The sequence below is a fragment of the Apis cerana genome, linkage group LG9 (assembly GCF_029169275.1).
Source record: "Apis cerana isolate GH-2021 linkage group LG9, AcerK_1.0, whole genome shotgun sequence".
Classification (NCBI taxonomy): Eukaryota; Metazoa; Arthropoda; class Insecta; order Hymenoptera; family Apidae; genus Apis; species Apis cerana.
The window spans coordinates 7,532,184-7,543,301 of record NC_083860.1 but is presented as its reverse complement, the minus strand read 5'-3'; the positions used below and the strand labels follow the sequence as shown (position 1 = coordinate 7,543,301).

At 23.9% G+C, this 11,118-nt stretch overlaps 2 protein-coding genes across 5 annotated transcripts; one reads left to right on the top strand and one right to left on the bottom strand.

Annotated features, from left to right (window-relative positions):
• Nucleotides 1–235: 235 nt before the first annotated feature.
• On the bottom strand, nt 236–6,211 carry LOC108003680 (guanine nucleotide exchange factor for Rab-3A). 4 transcript variants are annotated; one of them, XM_017066114.2, is made up of 8 exons: nt 6,071–6,211; nt 4,426–4,735; nt 4,129–4,341; nt 3,810–4,048; nt 3,298–3,681; nt 3,107–3,209; nt 2,952–3,018; nt 236–2,870 (listed from the first exon to the last, which is right to left on the bottom strand). In XM_017066114.2, the coding sequence occupies exons 2-8, from the start codon at nt 4,648–4,650 to the stop codon at nt 2,791–2,793; spliced, it is 1,311 nt and encodes a 436-aa protein (XP_016921603.1). In that variant the 5' UTR covers nt 4,651–4,735; nt 6,071–6,211; the 3' UTR covers nt 236–2,790. The 4 variants fall into 4 exon arrangements, with proteins under 4 accessions (XP_016921603.1, XP_061935309.1, XP_061935308.1 ...); XM_062079325.1 differs by having other exon boundaries at nt 4,426–4,729; nt 6,071–6,206; XM_062079324.1 differs by lacking the exon at nt 6,071–6,211 and adding an exon at nt 5,417–5,562.
• A 12-nt stretch (nt 6,212–6,223) lies between these two features.
• On the top strand, nt 6,224–11,016 carry LOC108003672 (tonsoku-like protein). Its single transcript, XM_017066100.3, has 6 exons — nt 6,224–6,362; nt 6,744–7,001; nt 7,108–7,276; nt 7,357–7,772; nt 7,865–9,844; nt 9,906–11,016. The coding sequence occupies exons 1-6, from the start codon at nt 6,350–6,352 to the stop codon at nt 10,862–10,864; spliced, it is 3,795 nt and encodes a 1,264-aa protein (XP_016921589.1). The 5' UTR covers nt 6,224–6,349; the 3' UTR covers nt 10,865–11,016.
• The last annotated feature ends 102 nt before the right edge of the window (nt 11,017–11,118 follow it).

Genomic DNA, 11,118 nt, shown 5'->3' with positions numbered 1-11,118 from the left:
TGCTATTTATATATGTATTGAGTTCATATTAATTAGAAAGTTATTTTTAAATAATTTTGAAATAATTTGAGGATATAAATAAATTTAAATATAAAAAAACTAAAATTCAAATTTTCAATTCTTATAAAATTTTCTTTATCTTTTTATTTTTAATTCTAATTATTTTTAATTATTATTTATAATGTGAAGTAATATTAAAAAGAACAATATTATAAAAAAGACTTAAAAATAAATATAATATTGAAAAAATTATTTTATTCAATTAATAATTAGATCAAAAAATAATTACAATTACAATACATAAAGATTATTAATAACTAAAGATCATACATTTAATACTATCCTCATAAACATGAAAATTTATTTTTAAACTTAAATAACTATATATATTATGACTGATTTTTCAGATAATCATTATTATATTTTCTTTGTATAATTATGCGAAAATTGTTTTAATTTTTCCGAATCTAAATATGTCTAAAAATCACGTTTAATAATATAACTCAGTATATTTTAATAAAAATTATTCGGAAGCAATCTTTGGCAACTTTGAATAATTTGAACAAGTATTATTGATATTTCTAATTGACTATTTAAGATTTACATGTCATTACTATTTTAATTTTGTTTCGATCATTAACGTATATATTTAATATATTTATAATTCAATCTTTTACAATAACATTGTATATATACAGCATAAATATTATTAAAAATTTAAACATATATTTTATTATTATTTTATATTAAATATAGAAAAATAATAAAAAATTCTAAGTTTTTATAGATCAGTTTTATAAATCAGTTTTTATAGAATATCAATCTGTATCAATACACTCAAAGATAGTTACTTGTACAAAATAAACTAAAATTTATTTTGATTTGAAAATCTTATTTTTAAAAATATGATTTTTGCAAAAAATTATCTTAATTTAAAATATATGTTATAATGTATTGTTTATTGTTATTTTTTTATTGGAACATATGTTTTGATTGACTATGTAAACCATGCTAAGAAACCAAATTCTTAAAATTAATTTAAGATGTTTGGTTTGGAAATATTATATACAAATATAATTCTTGTAAAGCACCATCAATATACAAGATATATATATATATATATATATATATCTTAATGCTTACTTATGTAAATATATAAAAACAATTTTATATATTTAATTTAGATTTTTGAAAGAATAAAAGCATAAATATTTCTTTAAATTTAGTAAATAAAATAAATTCTGATTCGCATGTTAAAATAAAAGATGAAATATAGCATATATAGATTTTTTATCAACCAAAATTAAAATAAATTTTTATATATAATAATAACAAAATTTGATTGTAAATATATATTATATCAAATATCTAATTTCAGTTTATTATAAATTAAATGAATAAAACATTGCACTAAAAAATGATAATAAAAAATTATTTTGCAATTATAATTTGGTTATTATAAAAGATAATTTGTTAACTACTGCACAACCAAATATTCATAATTTTAAATATTTATCATTTAATCTTATATTATTGACATAATATATATGTAATATAGATGTTCTATGTAATCCTTAATAATATATTTTTTTTTAATATGCACATTAATTACCAGGTACTAGTTAATATTTGTAATAGAAGAAAACATTATTAAAAATGAATATTATACAATATTTTGGGGAAAACTGTGTACCTTTGGACAAAATTCATGTTCAAATTCATAATAATTTAAAAAATATTAATTATTGTATATATAAAAATAATTTTTTTTATTTTTACTAAAATATCATTTATGATTAAAATAGAATTAAAAATATAAATTCTAAATATGTTATATTATATAATTTATTATTAAACGCAATTGTATATATTTATATTTTAATTTTTTATAAATAATTTATGATATTTTTTGAAATCTTTAATATATAAAAAATTTTATTGTTTCAATGTTCAATAATACGTTTGTATTAAATTATATGTTAAATTGCAAGATTTTTTCAAAATTAAATTTGAAATCTTAATTGTTATGTCCAAAGGTATGTATATTTACATATATATATAAACATAGATAGTTTAAAAAAAAATTTTAGAAGATACTTTTCTCTATGATTTTTTAAATTACAACATTTACATTTTTTTTGAATAAAAGAATATAATGGCTTATATTATTTGCTGCCATTATACAATTTGAAGAAAATAATTATAATTGCTAATAAATTAGAAAATCGCAACGTTAGAATAACGCAATCATTTTTTTTATGTGCTGTAATTAAGCCATCATTATATTTTAAAGCTTAAACTAAAAACTAATTACGCGTTATTAATAAGCGAAAAGTCAAAAGGCACCATGTTCCCCAATATCTTAGAAATACTTGATTGCACTTTAAAACTGATTAAAACATATCTATATTTACTAATAATATAGTATGAACTTCAGATCGATAAAGAAATCTTTAATATATTATGTTTATAAATAAAATATGTGTTGATATTTTAAGAATTATAATCTCAATCAAAAAGATTCATAAATTGATTTGTATAAATTCTTTTTTTCTTCTTAAATAACTCAAAGCGTTTTACGCTATAATAGAGGAATCTGAGAGCTTTCATATATTAAAACTTTAACACTTACTCTAAAAAAAATCTCGATCAATAGATAAAAAAAGAGATCGAGTTGGAACGATTAAAATTTTTGAACAACCTACAGTTCGTAATTGTAAATGAATAATAACAAGTCCATGGCCTAATTTGTTACATTTAAGACTAGAAAAAGTCCTCCATGAAGAGCATTTAAGATGATAATGCAAGGCCCAAACGAGCAAATGCCATTTCCTTTCGTAATCGAGTAATTTCCCAATAAACATCGTGAACTATAACAATAATTAAATTTATACAACTACAACGATAATTAAATATTATATAAAAGAGAAACTAAAATAACTAATATTTACCTGAGCTTTTAACAAGGCCGCGCTCAATATAGCGTAAATAATTCAAAAAATCGCAGACCGCTATGATCTACAAAAATATCATTTTGTTTAATATCTAATATTTTAATAATTATTAAAATATTAGTTAATAAATTATTTACGAAATTTAGACTCACTCGATTGCGACAGATTTGTGATATGCTATACCACTGATTTTCTTGATCCCCAAGTCTCATTCGATAATAACATTGACGTGGTGCTTCAAGCAATACACATTTTCTAAAAAAATGAAAAAAGAAGAAGAGATATTCGTTTCATATAATAGTAAAAAAAAATAATATATCAGTATTAAAACACATTAAATTACTTTGGAAAAGTGAATTTAGTTTTATCGCTGATGGCTTCGATAAAAATGATGCCATCAAGAACAGCTTGTCTAACTTTTGTACCCAATTCTTTATTAGGAAAATCAAGACAAAGATCGATATCTTCTTTAAAAATTCTGCCAACGAAAGGATCACCTTTGTCTACACATGGATTGGCTTTCCATTTAAGAAACTCTGTATGTATTCTAGGATCAACTTCAAGGCCAAAATCTTTGCATTCTTTGTCTTTTTCTTTTTCTGAATCTTTCTTCCAATCTCTTTCTAGTGTTTCTCGATCCGATGGTAAAGATGGTCTTTGTTCTTTTAATGGAGAATCTGGTGGAGAACTTTCTCGACCATACTTCAAATTGAAATGTGATGGTGATCTAAATCGAAAAATATTTAGAATTTAATTTAAATACCAATTCCATTTATTGATAATCTTAATATCTAAGAAGACGTAATTAAAAAATATTTAATATAATATTTATAGTAATTGTAAACATATTTTCACCTTCTATGTTTTCTTGCAAAAATGCTTCCTTGCTGATTATCCTCATTATTAGGACGACTTTTCGTATCAATTTGCGGATGTAAATGAAAGTTTGGTTTAGCCGGCGTCGAAGTTAATACTAATGTTTTTAAAGCTGCTACTTCAGCAGCTAAAACTTCAGCTTTCATACGACTTTCTTCCAATAGACGTTCTGCAGTAGCTTGACGAATATTTGCTTCTCGCACCATATTATGTGCCTCCTATTTATATACAAAATTTTGGTTAAATTCTTTATTTCTTTTTATATAATATATTAATAAATATCATTTATGAAATTTACTTGGAAGAGGCTGGCAGTGAGTTCTTCCAATTCAACTTCAACATCTTGTTTAATTCTTGAAAGTCTTGTAACTTCTTCATCTTTCAATTTTAACTCTTCATGTGCTCTTTTGAGTTCATCTTGTAATTTTGCTACAGCATGTTCTTTTACTTCAGCTATAGCTCTACCCCATTGTAGAGTAGTTGGTGAGGGTGGTTCTTTTTCTTGAGAGTTCTGGAAATATCGATATTATTATTGTAATATAATATAATATGATAAATGATTAATGATGTAACATATTGAATTATGAGAATTTACTTGAGATTCCTTTGTACATAATAATGTTTTTGAAGAATTATTGCAATAATTGAGTTTTGTTGAATCATTAAGAGAATCTTTGTGATTTATTATTTCAACATTTTCTTCATCAAATGTGATAGATAATGGCTTGATACAGTGATTTTGATTTTCATATAATTTATGTTCATTCTTGTTTAACCTTGCCAAAGTGTCACAGGAGTTTGTAAGTTTTCTTTCTTCCATCGTTGGTGAATTTCAATATCGCAATAGAACATTGTGAAGTTTTCTAATATACGTAAATACAGAAGTGGTCTTGGTTGAACTGGAACTTAAAAAGATTAATCAATAAAGTAAAAGAAATATTATTTAATCTAAAAATAAATTATTTTAAGATCAACGTTTTTAAAAATATAATTTCTTAAAATATTTTTGTAAATAGTGACAAATGATTAAAATAAATACAGGTATGTTACACAATATTATACATATATTGATTTGTAGGTTTAAAAAAAGAAATAGTGTTATATAAATTACATTGCTATAAAATAAAAATTAATTGATAACTTTTTCTTTAAATAAATTTATTTGAATTTAATAAAAATTTTTGCAAAAAAAAATGCATGATATATTTTATTAACTTTATAAAAAATTGAAATAAAGAAAATAATAAATTCTTATTAATGTTTTCTATTATCACGTTATATATATTAAAAGTATAAGTATTTTAGTTATAACTCTGTTGCATATCTTTCATATTTTAAGTAATACTAGACTATTCTATTTCGGCAATTAAAAGTATGGCGAAATAATTTCGTTAGTCAAACGTTTTTTTTATTTATATAAATAAATTATTATAATACATACAATTATTATAATACAAATTTTATTAATTTTATTTCAATACATATCAATTAAGTAATATCACTAAAATTCATTAATAAAAAACGAATTCGCGCTTATTGATCCAAAGTTGCTGTGATTCTAAGCTTAGCAGCATCCTACAACTTACCCATAAACCTTCCTTTACGCAACTCTCCTGCCATTAGTGGATCTGACAAAAATCATCAAATAATATCAGAGAGAAAAGCGGAACGATATAGGATTTTTTCCGCAATATGTCAACTTTGTGTCAATGTGTGAAATGAAAGAATACCCATCACCCTTTCATGACCCGCAACACGGTCCGACTGAAGACTTGAAGTGTCACATAGTCACATAGCAAGAAGAATGAACTTTCAAGCGCCACAGGTTACCCACTGCTAAATGTTCGTACTACCTCGTACCAGCTCGTACTTGTGCTCCGTAGATTATGAAGTCATTGAAGTTCACGCACATCTTGAATTAGGCGATGAATTATGAAAGCGAACACCGATGCATATATATATATATATATATATATATATATATGTATGTGTGTGTGTGTGTGTATTGAATTGAACTACGTTACGATTCACATGAATTTACTCGTTGCCGCCTTTTTAATATAATTAGCATTAAAATGATTTCATCAATTGTGCTCAATGTCGTATTTTCTCACGGTTAATTTTGAATTATTTCAATAATATAATTATCGATGACTTCATAGATACTTCAGATTTTTTTTAAATATTATAGATGAATTTTTTAAATATTTCAGATAAAAATTTTAAGTTGTGACACTTACTTTTTTCAGCGATCAATGGTAATTTTGACGTCTAGTAACTTGACAATTTTGTCTCGTTTCTTCATCAATTTACTCTTTTTATACTCTCTTCTTTACCGTTATGAGGCGTCTGCTGCCGTGTGATACTAATATTTTCGTGCGTGCCTTTATGCCTACGTTCTCAGTTGATATTTCTCTCTGTGTTTGTGTGATAGTATATTGCTATGTATGAAGTTCGAATTCGGATATAATGAATAAATTGTGAATCACTTATTTTTCAATAATTTATATTAATTAATAATGGATATCGATAGTGAGTATCATTTTACTTTAATGTTTTTTAAAAATTATTTTTTTGTGCTTTAATATTTATGAATGGTAAATATAATGGTAAATATATCATTTTTTTATACTTTAATATTTTTTAAAAATTATTTTTCTATGCTTTAATATTTATGAATAATAAATATAATATTCATGAAATGGTAAATATAAATATAAATTGAAATATTTTAAAAAAAATTTGTATTTCTTATATAATAATATACATAATTAATATAAATAATAATATACATAATACATATAATTTTTTTATATATAATTAAGCATATTTTATATATGTCATATATATATATATGTATTTATATCTTATGTACATATATATATATATATGTATATCTTGATTTGATAATAGGATTAATTAAAAAAAAGAAACGAGTCAAGCGTGATGGTAACCTTCAACAATTGGCTGAAATTGTTAAAGAGCTTGGTGATGTATATTTTGAAAATAGTAAATATGAAGAAGCTTTGCAGGAGTATACACAACAATTGGAAATTTGTAATATATTAGGAGATAAATTAAATATAGCAATAGCTCATAGAATGATTGGAGAGATTCATGTAAATATTGGTACATATGAAGAAGCATTAAAACATCAAAATCTTTATTTGGGTTTGTATTTAAAATATTTATTATAAGTAAAAAATATTTTCAAAATGTTAGTAAAAATTTGTTGTTAGAAAATTATATAGTTATAAAAAATTTTTTTGTTAGATAGAAGGAGCCAAGGATATAAAAAATTTATTAGAAGAACAAAGAGCTTATGCAACATTAGGTAGAACATATTTTTGTTGGGCTGAAAGTTTGCCTGAAAAATCAGAAAAAAAAATTGATGTTCTCACAAATGCAAGAAAAGTATACATGAAGAGCATACGTCTCTGCAATGAGTTATATTTTATTTTTTTTGTTAATTTAATATTAAATATATATAAGCAAATTACAAATAATATATTTATGCTTTATTTAGATTGGGAGATACTGATATTGAATTGAAGGAATTAATTACAATGAGAGCACGATTGCTGTTAAATTTGGGTTTGGTATTACAAGCTGAAAAAAATCATCAAGAAGCTGTGGACTTAATGGAAAAAGCTGCAGTATTATGTAAAACACATAATTTGCGAGAAGATTTCCATAGAACACAAATTGCTCTTGCAGGAATTCGCGAACGAAGTCACGATTACGAGTTGGCGTTAAAACATTTTGAAAATGCAACTGAAATTGATAATTCAATTTTAAAAGCAGAAGCACGATTTTTTCAAGCAGAATTACTTTTAAAAATAGAAAGATGGTCCGAAGCACGAAAAATATTGGTGTCTCTTTATGTTACGGATAATTTACCACAAGATTTTAAGAATCAAATAGAAAAATGTCTTAGGATAGGTATTTTTGACTTCAAATATGAATTTTTTAATAAATTTTTTTTAAAATTATGAAAACTAAGACTATAATGTTAAAAAATAATTTGTTTATAGTTGTAACATTACAAGCAAGTGAAGAAGCTTTATGCACAGAAGGAGATACGAGTAGTAAGTTGAAATTATATGAAACATTAGGAGATGCAGCAGTAGCTGTACAGTGTTTTGAAAAAGCCATCAAATATTATAGAAAAATGCTCGTGTGCGCAGAAGAGATTAAAAGTGATCGTAGGGGAGCAGCTTTATTAAGTTTAGCACAAACTCTAAAAGATGTTAAACAATATAACGAAGCATTGGATTTTGCTCATAGAGAATTAGAATTATGCACAGATCCACGTGAAATATGTAGATCTGCTTTATTTTTAGCAGATCTATTGATAGTTGTTAAAGCAAATGATGAAAAGATTCAAGAAATTTATAATTTAGCCTTGAAAAATGCAAAAACTTGTAATGATATTTCTTTAGAAGTCAGTGTTTTAAAAGAACATTTAAATTATTTAAACAATTCTAGTAAAACAGAAGAAATAGAAGCACTTAAAATAAAGTTAGATATGTTAGAAAAATTAAATAACAATGTAGATAGTGAAAGCGAATCAGAAGAAAATCATATCGGCGAAGATATTTGTTTAGAAAATTTGTCTGATATTGAAGCAGAATTGAGAGTTAAAGAAAATATAAAAAATAAAAAACGGACCAGAAAAAAATCAATTGCAATAAAAAGAAATGAAAAAGGAGAAACACAACTTCACGTGGCTTGTATTAATGGTAATATTGAAATTGTAGAAAAATTATTAGAATCTGGTCATTTAACAAATGTTAGAGATCATTTTGGTTGGACTCCTCTTCATGAAGCTGCTAATCATGGTCACGTAGAAATTGCTAAATTATTATTGAAATATGGTGCAGATGTAAATGATCCTGGAAGTTTAATGTGTCAGGGTGTTACTCCTCTTCATGATGCAGCTTCTTGTGGCAATTTTACTATGATGAAGCTTCTAATTGAACATGGAGCAAATGTAATTCTTAAAACGAATGAAGACGATACTGTATTAGATTGTTTAGAACAATGGAAGGATCGCGTTGATTTTTTATCTCCTGAAGATCAAAGGGATTATGATGAAATACATAAAATATTATCTGCTATGATACCGATAAGCGTAAAAAAAATTTCAAAACGTATTCATGAATCTGCATGTAACTCAAAAACTCATATCATAAATAAAGCTGTAATTATAGAAAAAATTTCTGCAGGTGAAGATTATAAAAGAACTATAGCTAGTTTGAAACATAGAATTGATCCAATTGGAACATCTTTGTCATCTGTGAAAAAAAATATGAATCCTCTTTTGAATAGTGAGGAGGTTCTTTTAGATAATTGGTTAGAAGATGATATGAATGAAAATGTTAGTAACAGAAGATACTCTGATGAAAATTTTTCTTCAATAATGAAAAGAAAATCAAGCAACGAAGATATTAATGATGAAAAAAATTTAAAACGATCGAAAATAAATGATCTCATAGTAAAAGATAATGAATGTAATATGATACAAGAGGATAGTAATGATTATGATATTGAAACAATACAAAACTTTAGTGAAAGTAAAATTCAAAAGAAAAATCAGCAAATATCTTTGTTATCAATTGGATTTACTAAAAATTCTATTTCTCATAGTTCTTCATCTGTAATTCCAACTAACACAGGATTTGAATTAGGAGAAATCGATACTATGAAATCAGTTATTTTAAATATCTCTGTGGATGGAAAAGTATTTAAAATACAAGTAGAATTTTCAAATACAATGAGACCATTGATAGAAAAAATTGTAACTGATATTGAAAATAAATTTTATAATGATAATGGATGTAGAGTAAAGTTAGAATTAAAAACTATGAATGGTATTATGATTAATTGTAATAACGTGTTCACGATATTAAATGAAGGAGATGTTGTTAAAAATTTGATATGTGAAATAATTCATTTAGAAATTCCATCTATTATTGAACGATATAAAACGATATGTAAAAATTTTAATATAGGTAAGCAGCCTTTAAATAATATACTTAAAATTTTCATATTAATTATCTTCAATATTTTTAGATATTCGAGAATGTATATCAAAATGTTTGAAATCATGCGAAAACACATTCATTTTACGCTTAAAACAAGAAAATATTAAAAAGGAGGAACTTATATCTTTATTAAAAACTTTAGAATATCAAAAGAATGTTCAGATATTAGATTTATCTGGTGGTGAACTACATGAAATCGGAAAAGTTCTGAATGATTGCATTTTAAGATTGTCAAGTCTGCAAGAATTATGCCTTCAGGGATGTGATATAGATTCTAAATGTTTAAGTAAATTAGAAAAATTGCCTTTAAAACTTAAATTTTTAGACCTTAGTTATAATCCACTTGGGCCATGTAATCAAGAAATCTTGTGCAAACTTTTTACTCCTTTGACGCAGCTTCGGACATTAAATTTACGATATTGTCAGTTGCATAATTTTCAATTTCTTTCAAACAACTTTAGTTTAGCGAATTTAGATATTTCTTGGAATAGTATCAATGAAGATAAATTCTATACTACTTTACAAAGACAATTGCTTAATTTAAATTTATCGAACACTATTTCTAACGAATTCAATGTGGTAAAAAATATTTTTAATGAAACAAATATTTCATTTATAAATTTAGAATCTTTAGAACTTACTTTTTGCGAATTATTAGATATTGATATTAAAAATATATTATCGCGTGTATCAAATCTTTCGAAATTAGTGCTCAGAGGAAATAGAAAAATAGGAGTACAATCTTTGAATTTACTTTTAAAACATACACCAACATTAAGACATATCGATATTAGTGGATGCGAGAATATTGTTAATTTTCCTAATTCCGAAATATTTATTGAAAGACCTGAAATTTGTACATTAATTGCAAATATGTATTCAAATGTATGTGATTATTGGTTTCAGTTATGGCGAGGAAAAGGTGTTATGAAAAAGCTGCCACATAATCTTACTATTTTTAAACCCATAGTAGAAATAGAAAATTGAATTTTTATTTGCTATGTATATAATTTTAATAAATTACAAATTACATACAAATTATTCACTTTAAAATATTTTTATATTTTACATCATTGTTTTTGATCGATAGTAATTTAAAAAATATTGTATTTTTATATAAATCATCGGTTTTAAGTTTATTTTTATCGATTGAATTTATTTTAATTAAATATATTTTTAATTAATTTTATTTTTTATTATTATATATATATATATATATGTATATATTTAAATCAATAAAT